The sequence below is a fragment of the Eleginops maclovinus genome, chromosome 22 (assembly GCF_036324505.1).
Source record: "Eleginops maclovinus isolate JMC-PN-2008 ecotype Puerto Natales chromosome 22, JC_Emac_rtc_rv5, whole genome shotgun sequence".
NCBI classification, from domain to species: Eukaryota; Metazoa; Chordata; class Actinopteri; order Perciformes; family Eleginopidae; genus Eleginops; species Eleginops maclovinus.
Window position 1 is genome coordinate 2,743,464 of NC_086370.1, and position 21,509 is coordinate 2,764,972.

A 21,509-nucleotide genomic window follows, 5' to 3' on the forward strand; every position below is an offset into this window, starting at 1 on the left:
CTTCAGACTGGACATTAAACTAAACAATATATTTACATGTACCTGAAACCTCAGCCTTTTTGGTTCAGAGAATTGGCAAGAATATGATAGAGGTCCCAGCCACCATCTTGGATTGGGTCAATTTGTAAACTTTCGTTGTTGTTTTATTTTTTTATTTTTGGAGAACTTACCCACTCACACACATTGACCAATTATGTGTGTTTTACATTTTTTGTCTTTTTAACAAATGCTTTTTTAGACTATGTGTTGATTATTGTACTCGAGTGAGCATTGCTAACTACTAACTTTCTACTAACAACTTTCCAGCAACGATCTGTGTTTTGGCATTTATAATGGCCCTCAAAGTCAAATATGATTATAGGCATTTGAATAGAGAAGACGGCAGTTGACACCCTTTTACCTACTGCTAAATAAGAACATTTACTCAAGTATTGTATTTAAAGTAGAATATTGAGGTACTTTACTTGAGTATATTTACATTATGCTAGTACACCTTTACTCAACTACAGGACTGCTATGAGACCACTGACTGGCAAGTGCTTTGTTTGACACATGGAGAGGACATCGGAAACATGACAGACTGCATCACAGACTACATAAGTGTTGTGAACAGACCACTCTGCCGGAAAACAACTGTAAACTGCTACCCCAACAATAAACCATGGAACACCAGTGACCTGAAGGAACTTATGAAAAGAGGAGGCCTTCACATCAGGTGACAAGTCACTGCTGAGGAGCATCCAGCATGACCTGAGGGACAATCTGAAGCAGGGCAAGACACCTGCAGGAGGAAGCTGGAGGCCAAGCTCCAGCAGAATAACAGCAGGGATATGTGGAATGGGATGAAAACCATCACAGGGATCAATGTGAGGGCCAGACAGACTGTGCCTCACCTGGGGGTGGACCATGCCTGCTAGAGCATGCTCACTCGTACCCGAATAGATGGGGTTGCACTGTGAGAATCACATTTTAAAAATTTCTCCAGTGCATTCAACACAATCCAGCCACGGATACTGAGTGACAAGCTGCTGGCTATGAGGATTATCAACCTGGATTATCAACAACCTGACAGTACACCGATCAGCCATAACATTATGACCAATTGCCTCATATTGTGTAGATCCCCCTTTTATTAATAGTAATAATACATTTTATTTTAGGCGCCTTTCATGACACCCAAGGACACCGTATAATTTGTTAAATATGCTAAAAGGCAACAGAACAGGCTAAAAACACAAACAGGAAATCATGGAGGGGACAATCAAAGTGAACACAAATCATGGGGACAGGTTGTCCAGCAGAAACAGATGATGGGGAGGACTAGCGTGAGTAGGCTGATTTGAACAGGTGGGTTTTTAGTTGGGATTTGAATATGGCGATTGTGTCAGACTGTCGGATGTTTGGGGGGAGGGACCGAGAGGGATTGTACTCCTTAAAAAGGTCAGCCAGACGTTTTTGAAGTTGATACGGGATTGGACAGGGAGCCAATGCAGTTGGATGAGGATGGGGGTGATATGTTCAGAGGACTTGGTGCGAGGGGAAGTTTATTGATGAGTTTGGTAGCTGTGGTGGAGAGGAGGACACTTAACAAACTGTTATCAATCATGGCACACCCCACCCACCCACTCCACCAGCAGCTGGACAGACAGGAGCTCCAGAACCATGAATAACCACAAACTGCTATTTTACACAACTGTAATTTATATACTATCATGGAGATATGATTTCTATATTGTAGAACAGTCTAAAATATCTAGCACATTTTATATTGAGTGTTCTTATGGTTCACTTTCTTTTATAATTATGTACTGTATATAGACTTGCTGCTGTTTATTGTTTTCATGTTGTTTTATTATGTAATTGTTTCCAACTGTTAATGCCTGAACACATTGCTGCTACTGTAACTAAATAATTTCCCAATCAATATAGGCAAATATTGAAATTTGTACTCCACTACATTTATCTGAAAGCTTTAGTTACTTTGCTGATTTTGGTTATTAATGCAAAAATATAAATCTAGTAATACATTATAATGTATTGTTATGTGTTGAGCTATTCAGTAGTACAGTAAATACAGTATCTCAAATTAACCCCACTTTTACCAGATGCAACATTGAAGTGGTAAAAACATTAGTGCATTACTCATTTAATCAAATGTTTTAATTAGTTAAATACCGTCATTTCTTGTTTAAATGGGCCATATTTTTTACTTTTGGTACCTAAAGTACATTGTAGTGGTAATACTTGTTTATGTTTACTTAAGTAACTTTTTGAATGCATGACTTTTATTTGTAACCAAGTATTTTCAAACTGTTATAATTTTACTTAAATCTGAGTACTTCAGATCCACCTCTGATCGCGTGCCCATCTACATCATGGCTCTACATGACTGAACTACAAACATTCCCAGCATCCCTGTGCAAGTTGCTCAGATCTCCCACAATGCAATGCGCATCTGTCATGGCTGCTCACTGATGCCACTTATACCACATGTGTGAAAATAAACATAATATCTCTGACTGAGAAACACCGACTTGTCTCATAAAGAACGCGATTCCTCTCCGGCTGTGATACCAGACCGTTGAGACTAAAGGCTCCCGCTGTCGCTTCTCTTCGGTCGGCTACAGAGGGCTCAGTGATGCCGCTGGACGTGGAGCTCCCCGTGCTGCGAGGCTTCCTGACACCCAGCGAGGCAGCGGAATGGAAGCAGAATATTTTCAGTACTGCAGGTGAGAAACTAGACTTTCGTTTCTTCACTATGTAGCCCTTAGCACACCCGTGAGGAGATGAAGTTATCTAGTGAGCGTTTGGCTATAAATGGCTTCTCTGTCAGGCTGTGGTAACGTTAACGGTGGGTGCCTTACCTGATGATGAAACTCCCGGTAACCGCACTGGTTTAGCCTTTTTCCAGTGATACCAGCGTTTGAATAGCTACTGAAGTCAATGGCACCTTATTTGTTTGACAGCTGAGATACAGTTAATATGAATTAATCGGCTTTTATTTCTGCTAAGCGAGCTGTTAGCAACGTTGCGTGCGGATCTGTCGCGTGCAAACGTCATGCAACAGTAGATGTCTCGAGCAGGACTCTGCGGTTTTAAATGTTGGCTTTGCTATTCGTCATAAACATCATATAATGGTTTATATATAAATAAAAGTTACACTTTATGATTATCATAAGCTAAGGTTAGGTTTTGTTCGCCCATCTTTTTGTTGAGAGACTGCAGTCCATAAACCTGCATGTTGTGGAGTCGCTCACATGTGCCCACATCTGTCCTCATCTGTCCGCGGCTACACCGGAACACGGAGCTCTCTGCCCCGGCTGTCAGTAACATGACTCCAGCGGTGGTCCACACTGTGCTGCCAAACTACTGCTCTCTGTAGTGATGGAAAGTAACTAAGTACATTTACTCAAGTACTGTACTTCATTGTAAACATTTGAGTTACTTGTACTTCACCTGTGTATTTTCATTGTATACTAGGCTACTTGTACTCTCCTACATTCCGGAAGTAAACTATGTACTTTTTACTATACTACTTTTATTTTACTGATGCATTTATTAATTAATTTCTTAATTCAATACTTTGGAACATTTTTAAAATACTATTATTTTGTTTGGATTAAACTACCCTGTGTTATAGTTAAGTAACTTAAACCATGAGTTGGAAACAATAGTTGGAAGAAATCTTGCAAAAAGACATTTTTTGTTATTTGTTATATATTTGAGAGTTCCAGCTCTTTAAATGTGAAGATTTTAAATATTTTCAGAGTTTTTCTGCAATGAGTACTTTTAGCTCCTAATATTTTAAGTACATTTTCTTAATCGTGCTTAAATACTTTTACCCAATATTTTTTCGATGCAGTACTTTGATAAGAAAAGTGTGGTATTAGTTCTTTTACTCAAGTAAGTAATCTGAATACTTTTTAACCACCGGTCACCTGTGTGTATCTTCGTTAACCTTAATGCCGAACGATTAGCTTTGCGTTGTCAGTCCTTCTAACTTTTGCACAGTTTGATTCGTGACTCTGTGTCCTTTGTTTTACCCAGCAGTGCATTAGCATCCAGCTAAATAAGAGCACTCAATCAGTGGACAGATGGGGGACCGTGTAGGCCACTGAATAACAGCACATACTGCTATTTTTGAAATAGAGTTTTTTATACTATCCTACATAATCAGCAGGAAGTGTCCAGTTTCAGTGATGGTAGCTTCACTCTTTATCAATCCAAACTTCTGATAAACACTGGTGAGTTCGTAGTGCTAGGACTCCATTGTTGTTTTTAGGAAAGCTGCTTTATTTAGTCTTAGTCTAGGCTGTAAGAATAATACAATTGTGATATTTTAAGTCAAATACATCTTAAAATGGTTTGCCTATCCTTTCAAAAGCAACAATCTTGTCAACCTGGTTGAAAAATGGAGATTTATTCATTGTTTTTTTTTTCTCACAGAATGGATTTTCTTTCAAAAAGGAAAATCCTCTTAAACCCGGAGAGAGTAAAACAAGAAAATTACAATAATTAATGAAATTGTAATGCAAATCATCAAGGTTGTGTGAACCAAAAAAAAAATATATAAATAGATATAGAAACCCAGACTGTGATCAGGCTTTATGCAGTTTTCCGTTAACAACTAGCTTGTAGATGGTATAGAAACTGTCCTTCCTGTCTGTGATGTTCCTGATAGTTGATCCTGGATCTATAATGTTGCTCAGCTCTGTACGATGGGGCGGATTCTATTCACAGCTGCTTTATAAACTGCAGCTCAATGCCTGAGCGTTTATGAGTTATGGACTACTTTAAGGGCCCCTGTCTTGTTTTCCATAATTGCTGCCATTTCATTGGCAGATCGATGAGTAGCTAAAATGTCATTAAACATGTGGCCATACCTCAGGCTTTCATTTTCCCCCTCATAAAGCCGGAGCCTTCCTCCTCCTCGTCCCCCCCCCCCCGGCTCACTGTGCTATTATGGCAGCCCCTGGGTTTCATTAAGTCAGCGCTGAGATTAAAAAATCTCCACACCTCCATTACACCAGTCGTCCCACTGCTATTGCTTATTAAACTCATGGATACGGTTAAAGGACCCTCTGAATGAAGTGGGCTAGAAATCTGGATTTATGTGAATATGAGCATGTTACCTTGAGGGGGGGGTTTTGATTTATGGATCTTGATGGATGTATTGATTAAATGATCAGCAATCTAATATCATGAATGCAAAGTGAAACATTGGTACATTTCGCTGTAAGCCAGCAGTGCTAGTGCTGCTGCAGAGTGTGAGCTCCATTAGATCGAGATAGTCTCTGTGTGTGAGGAGCAGGAACATTACAGCTGTACGAGGTGTGTGTGGACAGCGTATGTGTCAGTGGATCAATGCAATACTCTGCAACAACTTTTATTAATCGCAGACTTCTCTATTGAATGGTGGCAGACTCTTATGTTGGATAATTGCCCGAAGAATTGATATAATATTGTATGTAAATGAATCTTTTAGTTACCTGCTATTGGAAACTGATGAGTCTTAAGTTGTGGATGCCCAAGATAGTAAAGTAACAATGACTTCTGATGAGATTGTTCAGTGAAATAATGGGTGATTAATATTCCTACCTGTTATTTAGAACTAAACCCTGTCTAGAAAGATTCTTCCTCCAGTGCGTACAGGGCTGCATCATTACCACACTGCCATCTTCTTTAATGACAATTAGGGTTGCAAAATTCCGGGAATACTTCAAAGATGGAAACTTTCCATGGGAATTAACTGGAATTTATGGGAATAAACTGGGAATTTTCAAAATTGAAGGTTGGCTCTTCATAGGGAACTTAAATATAGTTGGGGAAAGTATATTTTAGCATAATCTTGACTAAAACAAACAGATGCCATTCAAGTATATCCATGCCATTCTCCATCACATGCACATAGCACACTGCTTACTGCATGGCTATTGAGACAACACCCCGTAAAGGCACTGTGCATTCCTCCATCACATACACATGATTTCTAGAAGACTGGACCACACTTTTGAGCCCAAAGCACAAGACTATTGAAGCCACACATTTCAGCCTGTGGACTACACAAGGTGAAGTAAGGTTTGATGATATTATGGGGTTATATATTTATTTATGTTTAAATTGCAAATATCACATACAGATGTATTCATCTAGTAGATAACTAGCTGATCACTTAGATGCTAATTACGCCATAGCTAGCATCACTTCATTCACCATCTATGAGGCACTCTTATAAAGATACTAGCTACCTCAAATGTGATGCTGTTTTTATCTGCCTCCTGCAAGATGTTTTGAAGATCATTCCAGTTGTTTAGCTAGCCTAACTATTTATATATCTGTTCATGCCATCCCATACATTCCCATAACTCCCATTATTCCCATGGAAAGTTTCCAATATGGAATATTTCCCAGCTTAAATTCCCATGGAAATTTAACGGAAATGTTCCGCCACTTTGCAACCCTAATGACAATCAACTGCTCGAAAGTTCAACAGCTCAAGATAAAGTCTTCAGGGCTACAGCCACCAACAGGGACGGGCTGGCACTGACAAACAGCCTTGGACTCTGACCCAGCCCAGCCCACAATAATTGGTGCCATCAGTGCCTTCACGGTTGTGGCTGGTTTTAGAGGGTATGTAAGCAGCTTTTGGATGAAGTAGGAGTCGGTTCACCAGGGAACATCAAAGCCTTTAAAAAGCTCCTTTCTCTGAACACAGCCGCAGTATTTGACAGTAGACTTGAGGATGTAAAATAATGTCATCTGCAAATATAATTGTTTCTTAAAAAGTCCTACAGCTTCCTTCCAATGTGCTCTGAAAGCACTGCACCAGTGGTGTCCCAACGCCTTAATCTGAACCCGTAATATTCTATATTATATGATATTTTTACTTGGCGAGTAAGAACCGATTTGAATTAGCGCTGTTGCCCTCTATCAGCTGTCTATGTGCAACTTAAATGATGATAATAAACTAAATAAATATATATAGAAATGCAAATGCATGTGTGCCAGCTGTTATCCACCCTGAACTGCAAGCTGTTCTGTGACTCTCCAGAACAAACTGATGGCCAGCCCACAACCTGGCCCTGAAGGCACAGGCCAGGTCTCCCTCCTAAGCTGCCTTCACATGATTGGAGCTAGTTTTCAATCACTTTGAGGCAGGGCACAGAGCTTTAGGGTGAAGGCAGCTAGTTGGTTCTGTTTCTGTGGACACATCTCAGACAGCTATCATGTCATTGATTTCTCATCAATAGGTCAGAGGCTATCAAGGGAGTAATTTTGAGTAGTGTGCCTGGACATGATCAGGGCTTTATTCAAATAGATGTATTTTCGTAGAGGATTCAAATAACGTTCTTGGTCAGACTTGGGTAGACTGGATTCTCTTGTCTCCCACTAACCGAAGCTCACAATTAGTAGCATTTAGCAGCTTCATGCTGGAAAAGATGCAAGTAGCTAGCTGGTTTACACTGCTCACAAGCCAAGCAACTGTGGTAATTGACTGACTTGACCAATTTACGTTTACTTTTACCTTACCATAGCACCCGCGGCTTAGATTCGCTAGTTCTTCTTAATTCTCTCATGGCGTTTTTTACTTGCGACTCATTTTAAGTAGAGTAAATGCAATGATCAACCACTGTGAACTCATTTCCAAAAGATCCATAATTACAGGCTTATGAAACATTTAAATAGTCTTTTATCAAAATATAATAGTCATATTTAAAACATGATGACCAAGGAATTCTCAACAATTGCTTTATTTAGCTTTTCCCTGTTCAGTTACGGAAAACCCCAACTGATGTAGTTTGTAGATGTTAATCCAATACCAGCTCTCTTCTTTAAGGCAAAGGATCCTTTCAAATCTGTAAACTCAACACTGTCAGAGACATTTGATGTGTCGACAGGAGGAAAAGTTGAGGCAAACTATTATTCTTTGATTTAAAACCCAGTGGCAACTGCATAGCAGAGACAGCCGAGCAGGTTGTGGGCTCAGTGATGGTGTTTGTAAGAAGTGAAACTGCTAATCATGAAGCTGCACCAATCCGCAGGTTTATAATTACTGATGGAGCAAAACAAACTGCTGATTAAGTTTCAGTATTTGAGGCAGGCATGGGTTTAAAAGAGACACTGCCATTTTTTCTTTTGTCCGTACTCCCCTTATTTTGTGAGTACTATACGAGAGACAATTGAGATGTTTCTTGAGTTAGTCAGGCTTCTTCCTGCAGCTCAGTATGCCTATGCCAGCTACTGACCAACCCCCCCCTTCCTGTTCTCTCCACTGGGGGAACAGAAAGCAATCAATGCTAATGAGCCAAGCCAGTCTCCCTCCTCAGATAAAAAGCTAATGAAAGGCTGGGAGATGTTTAACCAAACACATTACAATTATTTCTGCTTGGGAGGCAGTGGCCCAGCAGCCTCTCTGTCCCTTCATAAATCACTCTCCACACAGCAGAGTGTACGCGGGTGAGTGTTAGCTAGCTAAACGCTCACACACTGAACATTTGTCTTCGGGGAATGCTTCTTTATGTTCATTGACTTCATTAGAGTATGGAGGGAGATTAAAAAGATATCAGACAAACACACAGGGTTGCATTGCCAATTCTGTTAGACTCTAACAGTTAGAGCTTTGTGGTGCAGCGCTCGTTTTCCTTAACCCTGCTGGCCAGGCCGCGTTCACTCCTTTTAAAGAGTGTTTTCACTTTTATGTTTGAGTTCTGTTTGTTGGAGATATATATTGATTCATGTTATTTAGTTATCAGTAAACAGTTATTTTCAAGCAGTTTTTGTCTATATTGAATGAATCATTATTTATTGTAATTATTTTAGTTGAAGTAATTCTCTATGCTTTTATTTTGAAGGCGGTATTGGGCACCGGGTGATTTGAACACCTGGTGATTATGTATGTATTGGACACAGGTAGTAGACAGATTGGCGCAACAAACTGTACTTTTTTTTACCATGGAAAACATAGGATACGCTACAGGGAAAAAACATTCAAATCTTTCTATTGTATTACTGGAATACAACAAGATCTTCTGCTTTATTTTGAGTGAAGTTGTATTTCTTTATCTGCCGCTACACTCCTTTTCAGGACATTTAACAGGTCAATACTCCCTCTAAAATATCCATTTAATAAACATCTTAGGGCTGCACGATTATGGCCAAAATGATAATCACGATTATTTTAATCAATATTGAGATCACGATTAATTATCACGATTATTTGTTAAATTTTAACCAAAACATTTTTTATTGACACATAGGCTCATTATTCCTGCTTTCACATCCAGGTGCTACATTCCTGCTAATGTACACATTTGTGCATCAAAATAAAATAGGTCTTGTCCACACTACTGCGTTTTCGTTTTAATCCGGAGTTTTAAAACGAAAACGTGACCATTCACGCATACTGGGCATGCGCGTGCCGGTTGCAGTTGCGGCATTATAAAATGCAGAATTTACCTGCACAACAACTGCTACCACAGACAACAAGGTAAACAGCGCTTTTACTTTGTTATCCATGTTTACCACTGGTAGTCAAGGCTGATCCGACCCGATACCCAGCTGATCTGACCCGACCCCAGCTGATTTGAATTTTTCCGGGTAAGGAAGGGTCACATGGTAGGAGCGTGACGAATCAGAGAAGGATACTCGTGATCGATAAGACCCAATCAGAAAGTGCTCATGGGTGCCTACGTTAGCGTTTCCAAAAGTCTGCGTTTCTGCCTGTCCACACTAGTCAGCAGCCCCGGGGCCAGCACCGTTTCCAAAAGCCTCCGTTTTAAAACGAAAACCCAGTATTGTGTATTGTATTGTATACGAAGTTTGTTTTCTCCATCACTCGCTAGAAGCGCTAGATTGGCTTTGGAAAAAAACGTTGATACTGAGCGTTCTAGACCCATGGAACCACATTTAGTATATTTTTGATCGTGGGAAAGCCAAAATCGTGTAAGTGACTGAACTTATGAAGCGCACCAACTTCATTTTAAATTGTACCTATGGACAAAAAACTGCTATATGAATTTCAATTTATATGGTTAAAAGAACATGTTTTTTGCTTTCAACAAATAGCCTATTTGTGCATAATAGCACCAAAGAAATTAATTCTCATTAGTATTTAGTATTGCTTTTCCTTATTGCCTGAATCGGCTCTGAAACCCCCCTTCCTGTTCCACAGAACAGAGATCAGTTTAATGAGCCAAGCAGTCTCTCTAATGTGAAGGCGCATGTTTACCAAACACTCCATTAGTGTTTGCTTGGCTACGGCATGGACAGCCTTCTTCATCATAAATCAACTCTCTCAAATGATGTTAAGGGTGGGGACTAGGATGAGCCATCACAGAACTTTTGTACTGGATGCTTCTTATGTCAATTCCATTGGTAGGGGATTTGATCACGGGTTGCATTGCATTCCCTGTTGAAAATCAACCTACGGCGTGTGCTACAACTTTTTCACCTGCTCAGCTCATCTTTAAGAATTCACTGGTAGACTGTTTGTTGGAATATATGTGACTCATACTTTTAAACAGTTTTCCAGTACGTTGTCTAATGAATGCATCATATTTATTGTAAAATTTTAAGTGAGAACATTCTTTTCATTTGCAGGGTATTGGGTGTTTTGCCACTGGATTATGTATGTATTGACCATATAGACAATTGGTCGACCAACAGTATTTTTGTTCCAAACATGCTTCGGCTTGTCCAATGTTGCTATTGCTTTACGATCAAGCGATTTCTGTTTTGATGAATTGTAATCATCTGCAGTACAGCTCTTTTGCAGACATAACACCTTCACTGCTCTAATTCCTGTGAAAAATCTAGGCTGACGTTGTGGCCAAAGTGAACACACATATCTATCAAGCAGCAGATTATTGTAGATTCTTTGGTTAATTGTACCAAATTTTTGTGACCATAGTTCACTATTCCTTTCACATGTGCCTATTCCTGCTAATTTTTTGTGCTCATACCAACATCTTTCCTTCACACGGGACTGTTCTGTGCTCTTCCATTTCACAAACGTGACATTACCTGACTGGGCATGACAGGCCTGTTTTAAAATGCAGATATTTCTTGTGTACCATCTACACAAGTTAAAATGCTGTTTACTTTGTTACCCATGCTTTCATGGTAGTAAGTGTTCGATCCCCGATCCCAGCTGATCCTAGAACGAACCGGCCAGGCACTGATTTAATTTTCCTAGTTAAATAGGTCCTTGGTTCATCAGATGGTTACCTGTCGATAGACAATCAGAAGGTCTATGTGCTATATTCAAAAGTCACGTTTGTCTGCACCTGTCACATATCAGCAGCCGGGCACAGTGTTCAAATGACTCTTTTAAACGAAACCCAAATTGTTTGCACATATTTTTTCCATCTTTAAGGTATTGCTTTAAAAAAACGTGTATGTACCTAGAATGGTTCTAGAAACCAAACGATCACATTTGGGGAAACAATTTTTGCTGTGGGAGCATCTTCGTATTAAAATTCGATTAATTGGCAGTCCTAAATCTCAATGGTCCCTAAACTGCTGTCACCAAAATGTATAATATATATAGAGGTGACATCCCTAGTCCTCATTATCTGCAGTGTTTATCGATGCCAATAGTCCACACACTCACTAAGCAATGATCTTTTCCTTCCGTTTATTTTTATGCTTTTTAGAGTTGCAAATCCGGTTCATGAAAACCTCAACTCTCTATTCATTTTAGAGTGCTGGGACCAATGTATTTCTTTTTATAGGCAGCAGACTCAAGAATCTGTTTATTTGGGTTTTGCATTTTTCAAATTGAATAGGGTTTAAATGCATTCAGTCGTACTGCATTAGATTCACTGCTAAAATGAATATTTCAGACACCTTTCTGCAGGTAAATCTTGCACGTGTTGTAAATGTTGCATTGTTGGCATGTGAACTTCTCATTTTAACTTGATAGTAAGGATTTCCTGAATATGAACTCACTTGGTTCTTCCAGAGGCGGGCCCTCTGCTGCAGTCGTTGATGGAGGGGGACTTGGAGGCGGTCCTGCTGAGCCCCCAGGTGTTAGATCTGCTCCGTGGAGATGGCAGCTGCAACGAGGGGGACAACACCGAGGCCTACCTGGAGAAACAGGTCCTGCAGTACCTTATCGCTGGCACCAACGATGAACAGGCAAACAGGTAGAAACTTTTTTTAAACGCATTTTAACTTTTTTTAATTGACCTCAGTTAAGAAGTTGTTTAAATGCATTTGAACTTTTTATTTTGTTGACCTAAGTTTAAGGATCAGACGGCCATTTAAAAAAAAATGCATGGCTAAGGTAGGTTTAAACTCAGCTCGACTAAACCCACGGACTGAACTGCGACACGCATTAGCTTTGTAGTTAATTTCACCGTCTGAGCCGATATACAGTGGGGCAAAAAAGTATTTAGTCAGTCACCAATTGTGCAAGTTCTCCCATTTAAAAAGATGAGAGAGGCCTGTAATTGTTGTCATAGGTATACCTCAACTATGAGAGACAGAATGAGAAAAAAAATCCAGAAAATCACATTGTAGGATTTTTAATGAATTTAGTTTCAAATTATTGTGTAAAATAAGTATTTGGTCAATAACAAAAGTTCATCTCAATACTTTGTTATATACCCTTTGTTGGCAATGACAGAGGTCAAACGTTTTCTGTAAGTCTTCACAAGGTTTCCACACACTGTTGCTGGTATTTTGGCCCATTCCTCCATGCAGATCTCCTCTAAAGCAGTGATGTTTTGGGGCTGTCGCTGGGCAACACGGACTTTCAACTCCCTCCAAAGATTTTCTATGGGGTTGAGATCTGGAGACTGGCTAGGCCACTCCAGGACCTTGAAATGCTTCTTACGAAGCCACTCCTTCGTTGCCCTGGCGGTGTGTTTGGGATCATTGTCATGCTGAAAGACCCAGCCACGCTTCATCTTCAGTGCCCTTGCTGATGGAAGGAGGTTTTCACTCAAAATCTCACGATACATGGCCCCATTCATTCTTTCCTTTACACGGATCAGTCGTCCTGGTCCCTTTGCAGAAAAACAGCCCCAAAGCATGATGTTTCCACCCCCATGCTTCACAGTAGGTATGGTGTTCTTTGGATGCAACTCTGCATTCTTTCTGCTCCAAACACGACGAGTTGAGTTTTTACCAAAAAGTTCTATTTTGGTTTCATCTGACCATATGACATTCTCCCAATCCTCTTCTGGATCATCCAAATGCCCTCTAGCAAACTTCAGACGGGCCTGGACATGTACTGGCTTAAGCAGGGGGACACGTCTGGAACTGCAGGATTTAAGTCCCTGGCGGCGTAGTGTGTTACTGATGGTAGCCTCTGTTACTTTGGTCCCAGCTCTCTGCAGGTCATCACTAGGTCCCCCCGTGTGGTTCTGGGATTTTTGCTCATCGTTCTTGTGATCATTTTGACCCCACGGGGTGAGATCTTGCGTGGAGCCCCAGATCGAGGGAGATTAGCAGTGGTCTTGTATGTCTTCCATTTTCTAATAATTGCTCCCACAGTTGATTTCTTCACACCAAGCTGCTTACCTATTGCAGATTCAGTTTTCCCAGCCTGGTGCAGGTCTACAATTTAGTCTCTGGTCTCCTTTGACAGCTCTTTGGTCTTGGCCATAGTGGAGTTTGGAGTATGACTGTTTGAGGTTGTGGACAGGTGTCTTTTATACTGATAACGAGTTCAAAAAGGTGCATTAATACAGGTAACGAGTGGAGGACAGAGGAGCCTCTTAAAGAAGAAGTTACAGGTCTGTGAGAGCCAGAAATCTTGCTTGTTTGTAGGTGACCAAATACTTATTTTACCGAGGAATTTACCAATTAATTCATTAAAAATCCTACAATGTGATTTCCTGGATTGTTTCCCCCATTCTGTCTCTCATAGTTGAGGTATACCTATGATGAAAATTACAGGCCTCTCTCATCTTTTTAAATGGGAGAACTTGCACAATTGGTGGCTGACTAAATACTTTTTTGCCCCACTGTACAAGTGTAGATATGCGCCCTGTCTTGTCTTGTACTTGGTTTGACATGATAAATCCAGTACCAGTAAAAAATGGGGACATTTTTTTTAAGCACCTTTCATCATTTCAAATAAATTAGTTGCTAAATTATGGAGCCATTATTCGTTTAACACCAGAATTCAAGCCAATCGTGAAATCTTCTCTGAACATGTCCTGATGGGGTTGGTGGCACATTTTCACAGCCATGTATTTAAACTACAACTTGTGTGATTGTTTGAGGCATACAACCATGAGGAGAAACACATTAAGGCTTCTTTATACAGTGGAGGAAATAAATACTTGATCTCCTGCCGATTTAATTAGTTTGCCCACTTACAAAGAAATGAACAGTCTGTACTTTTAATGGTAGGTTTATTCTAAGAGTGAGAGACAGAATATCAAAAAGAAAAGCCAGAAATATAGATAAATAAAAAAAGATATACATTGATTAGCATTTAATTGGGGGAAATAAGTATTTGATCCTCTTGCAAAACATGCCTCAGTTCTTGGTGGAGAAAGCCTTGTTGGACAGCACAGAGGTCAGATGCTTCTTGTAGTTAGTCACCAGGTTTGCTCACATCTCAGGAGGGATTTTGGTCCTCTCCTCTCTGCAGATCCTCTCAAAATCCTTAAGGTTTGGAGGCTGATGCTTGGCAGCTTCAAGCTTCAGCTCCCTCCCCAGATTTTCTATGGGATGGAGGTCCGGAGACTGGCTAGGCCCCTCCATCACCTTAATGGGCTTCTTCTTCAGCCACTCCTTAGTTGCCTTGGCCGTATGTTTTGGGTCATTGTCGTGCTGGAAGACCTATCCATGTCCCATTTTCAGTGTCCTGGCTGAGGGAAGAATGTTAACAGCCAAGATTTTACAATACATGGCCCCCTCCATCCTCCCCTCGATGCAGTGAATCGCCCCACAAGCATAATGTTTCCTCCTCCATGCTTGACGCTGGGGATGGTGTTCTTCGGATCATAGTCAGCATTTCTCTTCCTCCAAACACGACATGTGGAGTTGATGCCTAAGATATTGATTTTGGTCTCCTCTGACCACATCACCTTCTCATAAGCCTTCTCTGAATCATTCAGAGGATCACTGGCAGACTTCAGACGACCTGTACATGTGCCTTCTTGAGCAGGGGACCTTGCGGGTGCTGCAGGATTTGAATCCATCACGGCGCAGTGTGTTACCAATAGTTTTCTTGGTGACTGTGGTCCCAGCTGCCTTCAGATCATTAACAAGTCCCTCCTGTGTAGTTATTGGCTGACCCCTCACCTTTCTAATGATCATTGATACCCAAGAGGTGAGATCTTGGATCATGGAGCCCCAGATTGAGGGCGATTGATGGCCATGTTGTTCCCAGCTGCTTGCTGGTGGTCTTGTCTTCTATCCCAGCCTTGTACTGGTCTACAATCTTGTCATAGACATTCGTTCCACCATGATCACAGACCTTGTCTCTGGTCTTGCCCTCGTGGAGAGGTTGTAATCTGATTTATTGACTGTGGACAGGTGTCTTTTATCCAAGTAAAGAGTTGACATCAGGAGTACTTTCTGAAAGCGAGAGGATTTATTTAACCGGTCCGTGGGAGACAGAATTCTTGTTGGTTGCAAGGGGATCAAATACTTTTTTCCCGTCATTTAACGCAAATCAATTTATACTTTGTTTTGTATGTACATTTCTGGATTTCCTTTTTGATATTCTGTCTCTCACTGTTAAAATAAACCTGTAAAAGTTTAGACTTTGTAGTGGGCAAACTTAGAAAATCGGCAGGGGATCAAATACGTATGTCCTTCACTGTATGTGATCTTTCTCTTCTGTTCACTAAACCCAGTGTGTGTGTCTCTGCTGCAGGCAGCTGGCAGTGATGGCTCTGGCAGTTTCCTGCCTCCACCTGTTTGCTCAGAGTAACTGGACCGGTCCTCCCGTCTCCATCAATATGTCCGACCTGCTACCACCGGCCCTGCTCTCCTCTGAGGTAAGATGCTGTCTCAAAGATTCAAATGCTTTATTATCATATGCACAGTAGCAACAGTGTAGTTATGCAACCTATACATGACATAAAACAATGCAAATAGTGCAAAACGAAACAGAGGAAAGGCGTAAACTATATACGCGTTAAACAGACTAAGATGATTGAAGACAGAATGTAAAATAAAATACTGTACAGAGGAATAGAATACTGCTTATTGTATAAGGAATAAATATCTGAGGTGTAGACAGATGGATGCTATATGTTATGAAGCCACTTCACAGATGTCGATGTGTATCAGGTGTCGAGTACCGCCTGCCAGAAGGCAGCAGACAAAAATGTGTTGTTTGTGTGGTGGGTTTTTTTATGAACCTGTTGACCTTCTTCCCGAGCTGAGTATTCACCTTGTGCTTCCTGGCTCTATGGCGCTTCCACATTGATGTATAATGTCTTGGCACTTCAGCTTAGGGTGTAATTGTGGTTACTTCTAACTCAAATTCTTAATTCTAACAGTTTTTCAGGTGAAAATCTATTAAGATTACCAATATTTGATTACTTAAAAAAAACGTATGTGACTGATACTGATATGTTTTGGTACCATATCATTGGTATCCTCAAAGTAGGATCCAGCTACACCACAAGGTACTACAGAGTAATTCAAAATGTCCTCATATGAGATTTGAGGATGGATGTGGTACTGTAAAAGCATCTGATCACCGCAGTGTAGCTGTAAACCCAAAATATAATGAATCGTTAACAACGCTGCTAGTGCTAAACCAGAAGAACTAGGACTTAAGCATTACAGCCGGACGTATGAAAAGGGTAGATCAGGTGAATAGAAGTCCTCCATGGATGTGGTTTTTACCTCCCTCTAGAGCAGGGGTGTCCAAACATTTTACCCTGAGGGCCACATACAGAAAGACATACAAAGGGCTGGGCCCCTCACTAGAGGTGAGGTATATCGCCTCATACGTGAAGTTATGAGTTAGCAAAATCAATCAAATGTAGGTCAATTATTCTTGATACTTGAATATGCTTTAAGAAACATAACAGCTCTCCGTAGGGTTTCCTTTATTTTGTTGGCAGCTCAGCCCTTAAAACAGGAGCCTCAGATTGCTCATAATCAGAGGAAATACAGTGCCTTCCAGAATTATTGGCACCCCTTTGGTAAAAATGAGCAAAACAAGTTGAACAAAAACGTCTTTATTGTTTTTCCTCACTATATTTCATTCAAAATATTAACAAAAATCTTACCTTTTTACTGAAGTATCATTATAAAATAAATAATAATAATGTTGACTTTAAATAAATATTTTTCTCCAAAACATGTGTGCCACAATTATTGACACCCCTTCATTTAATACGTTGTGCAGCCTCCTTTAGCCAGGATTACAGCTCTGAGTCTCCTCCTGTAATGCCTGATGAGGTTAGTGAACACATGGCACGGGATCTGAGACCATTCTTCCATACAGAATGTCTCCAGGTCCTTCAGATTCCTAGGTTGACGCTTGTGGACTCTCCTCTTCAGCTCCTCCCACACATTTTCAATGGGATTTAGGTCTGGGGACTGTGGTGGCCATGGCAAAGTCTTTATTCTGTGGTCAGTAAACCATTTTTGAGTAGATTTTGAGGTGTGCTTCGGATTGTTGTCCTGCTGGAAAGTCCAACCATGGCCCATCTTAAGCTTCCGAGCAGAGGCTGTCAGGTTTTCATTTAATATCTGCTGGTATTTGATAGAGTCCATGATACCATGTATCCTAACAAGATGTCCAGGGCCTTTGGTAGAAAAACAGCCCCACCACATCAAAGATCCACCAGCATACTTCACAGTGGGTATGAGGTGCTTTTCTGTATGGCTATCTTTCTGTCTACGCCAAACCCACCTTTGACGTTTGTTGTCAAAAAGCTCTATTTTGGGCTCATCTGACCATATAACCCTGTCCCATTCGAAGTCCCAGTCACTTTGACCCCAAGACTCAACTGACCTCTGCAACTCTCCAGCTCTGATCCTCGGCGATACTTTTGCCAGTCGAACCATCCTCCTCACGGTGTGTGGTGTCAATCTACACACAAATCTTCTTCCAGGCTGATTCTTAACCTCTCCTGTTGCTTGATGCTTCTTAAGTATTGCCCTGATAGTGGAAATGGGCATTTTGAACTGTTTCGAGATTTTCTTATATCCATTTCCTAATTTGTGCAGCTCAACATTTTTTTTTGCAGATCACTGTATTCTCTGGTCTTTCCCATAGTGATGAATGACAAAGGGATTTTTTGGCCTGTGTCACCTCATATTTATACCCCAGTGAAACAGGAAGTCATGGTTGACCTCTTAAGAGTTCCTAATCAAACAGGTGAACCTAAAAGTGTAAGTTATGACTGGAAATATACTTCAGTCAGATCTTAATCAAATGATTGTGGCACACATGTTTTGGAGAGAAATATTTATTAAGTCAACATTTTATTTTATTGTAATAATTTTACTTCAGTGAAAAGGTTCGAGTTTTGTTAATATTTTGAATGAAATATTATGAGGAAAACAATAAAGACCTTTTTGCGTCTGGTTTTGCTTATTTTTACTAAAAGGGTGCCAATGATTCTGAAGGGCACTGTATGATAAGTTATAGGGCTTTTTTTTTTATCAACCAGGATTTGTTTGAATCATTTTTCAACTTTCTAAACGTGTCTTATTAACACATGAAGACTACTGTGTAATATATTATTTTTACATATTTAAGAAGTACAGTATAAGAAAAGCACAGGTTTCAGGTGTGGGCCATATTCCATTATACTTTTAACATTTGCTGAGGGCCAATTAAAAATGGGCCGCGGTCTGCAATTGGCCCCCGGGCCGTAGTTTGGACGCCCCTGCTCTAGAGAGCATGTATGGCGGCCAAATTCCAATTTCAATTTGACTCGCCAAGAGGCTAAGCCAGGCTTCGTGCTGTGACGCGTTTTATTTGTCGATACAGTTTTGTTTGTTTGATCATGTGTAATATCTATATCAAAGTTAACTTTAGTAGGACCAAAAACGGACAACAGAAAAGATGTCGGCACTAGCTCACCCTCTTGCAACAGGTGACCTATATACACAAACCACACCCATGTGACAATAACTGGAAGTGCTCAACAAATACATATGAAAGGTATGCAAACAAATAATTATAATTCAAATAAAATGCTAAATAGCATTTTGGCTCCTACACTATGGTCCAGCGTGATGCAGCAGGTCATACTCACTAATCTCACTGTCCCTGCCTCCACGGGCACGGTGCAGGAGAAGTCTGCAGTAATGAAGCATCTCTGGGGTCCTAATTACAAAAGGTTGAGGAGATTGCTTCCTCCAGGCGCTGCGGTGCTGAAGCTGAAGAGCGTGTCTCACACTGCCATTACACCAGGAGAGACGGCCGTTCCTTTCATCAAAGTCATTCCTTTGGCATCAATTATTTATACGTGCTGTCACACCAAGCAGCCTGTGCTATAACACCGTGTTCCATACATGCATAATAGCACGGGTGAAAGGGCTGACAAAGAGGGCTCATCGTCACTGATACACAGATGCTCCCTTCCAAAGTTTTGCTTCTGGTCACAGCCCCGTTACATCCTGACTTGAATACTGCAGCATCATTCTCCATGGTTAAGATAAGAGTGACTTTATTAATCCCAAACGGGGACATTTTTGTGTTGCAGCAGCATAAAACTATACAAGGCATAGCACATAAGAAATTAAAAAGAAGACATAAACAGTTCTAAAGTATGAACATCTCAAAGAAGAAGTAGAAATAAAAATAAACCGGCATTAGAGAAAAGATATATATATATATACAGAAGAACATGGACCTTTATTACTATATACAGTTCACTAGGAAGATAAATAATCTGTAAACTGTCAGACTGTAAAGAAGTAAACATTATTGAAATTAACAATATAAAGCAGGATATTAAATACATAAGAGTGCAATGAATGGAATATTAAATCAAATACAAATGTACAATGTAAAGTGTGAATGTTATGTTCCAGTTAACAAAGAGCAGAGAGTTCACCTCTCTATATCTTTAAAAAATGTAAACGTCACACACTCTTTAGGTGCTGTATAGTTACCGTTATTTATATTATAATTGAAATGTGCATATCTCTGACTGGCAGCCGCAGACCCTGGTTGATGCGATCCACTCCAGCCTGCTGATAGACGGGGAGTCTGTGTACAGCCTGGTGGCCAACCCCCTTCTCCTCCTGCTGGCCAGGGTCATTCTCACCAAGTGCTCCTCAGAGATGGACAGCCTCCAGGTAAGACTGTCTTTCTGTCACTACAAACACTTCCTGATCAGTTGTTTTTCTGGAGGTATGGTCAACTGTTAGCCTGCCCCCCATTAGTCGACTAATCGTTATTCAGAAAAAAGATGTGTCGACTAATTCATTAGTCTATTAGTCGTATATAAAAAAAAAATAGTTCCATCTGTGCGCTGCATGTGCTGTGACGCGTCACCTGGAAACCCCCTCAGACCTCATTCAGAGCTGTGCCTGGTCCTGATGTTAATTTTGTTAGCAGGATATCCAAAGTGTGCGATCCTTCTGAGCATGTAAGGGATGAGCCCCAAAAGGTGACACGCAAACTCCGCTGGAAAAAAGGTGCCTCCGTATCCACGCCATCATATCAAAACACGGAGCTTTATTATCCCTGACAGCGTGTGTTCCTTCCTCATACTCGGAGGAAAACAGCAGCAGTGAGTCAGGCAGTAGCCTAGCTTTGTATCAACATATATAAACCTGTAATATCTAATCATTCTGAGCTCAGAAAACGATCAATTCAAGCTCTCCTTTCAGGATCAGGGTATAAAGGGATTTTTGCCAACGGGCATATTTGTCGCTGTATCCATTTCCTGTGTAGTATCTATTGGGTTGTTATATTCGGATATGAATTATAGAAACTAGAACTAAATGCTCAGTGTGTGTCCTCGCTGCTTGTTCACACGCACATTAAGAATCCTTACCCGAGCTTCTGCTGTTGGAACTGTCCGTGTGGTACGCTGCGACTCTCATGCGCTTTCTACATCTACAATTTAATTTATATTTCAACGGTTAATTATTACGGTTTTATTTTATATCTCATTTGAAGCACAACATAACATGCTGTTATAATAACGTTCTTTATCAGCCTTTGAAACTGAAACCATTTTGGGAGAAAAAATGTAAAAATGTATAATGATTTTTTTTTTCAATAAATCCTAATGAATCATATACGTGAGATGATTAGTCGACTAATCGCCTAAATTGAGGACTGTTAGAAAACTAGAAAAATCTTTGGTCGAGGGCAGCCCTGGTCAGCTGGTAGCACTACAGTCTCTGAAGATTTGAGCCTTTTTAATGCTACTGGAGCGGTGCCCAGGGATGTACCAACTGCTATGCAGTCAACGTTGTGCTCCAGCTTCCATGAAAATCGTAAGGCTTCAATAAGGTTACACCCCGTTTTATGTGTATTCCCCAGGTTTGATGAAGGGGAGAGAAACCCTCACTGGAGGGAACTTTTAGGATCTTAGGATTTGAGCCACAGC

At 40.6% G+C, this 21,509-nt stretch overlaps 1 protein-coding gene across 1 annotated transcript in view; it reads left to right on the forward strand.

The window, feature by feature from the left end:
* Positions 1-2,428: 2,428 nt before the first annotated feature.
* Positions 2,429-21,509, forward strand: part of ttc27 (tetratricopeptide repeat domain 27) — a 55,887-nt gene continuing 36,806 nt past the window's right edge. The window contains exons 1-4 of the mRNA XM_063874223.1: positions 2,429-2,729; positions 11,963-12,146; positions 15,842-15,965; positions 20,104-20,244. Of these exons, the coding sequence (XP_063730293.1) occupies positions 2,639-2,729; positions 11,963-12,146; positions 15,842-15,965; positions 20,104-20,244 (540 nt within the window). The 5' untranslated portion in view covers positions 2,429-2,638. The remainder of the gene's footprint in view (positions 2,730-11,962; positions 12,147-15,841; positions 15,966-20,103; positions 20,245-21,509) is intronic.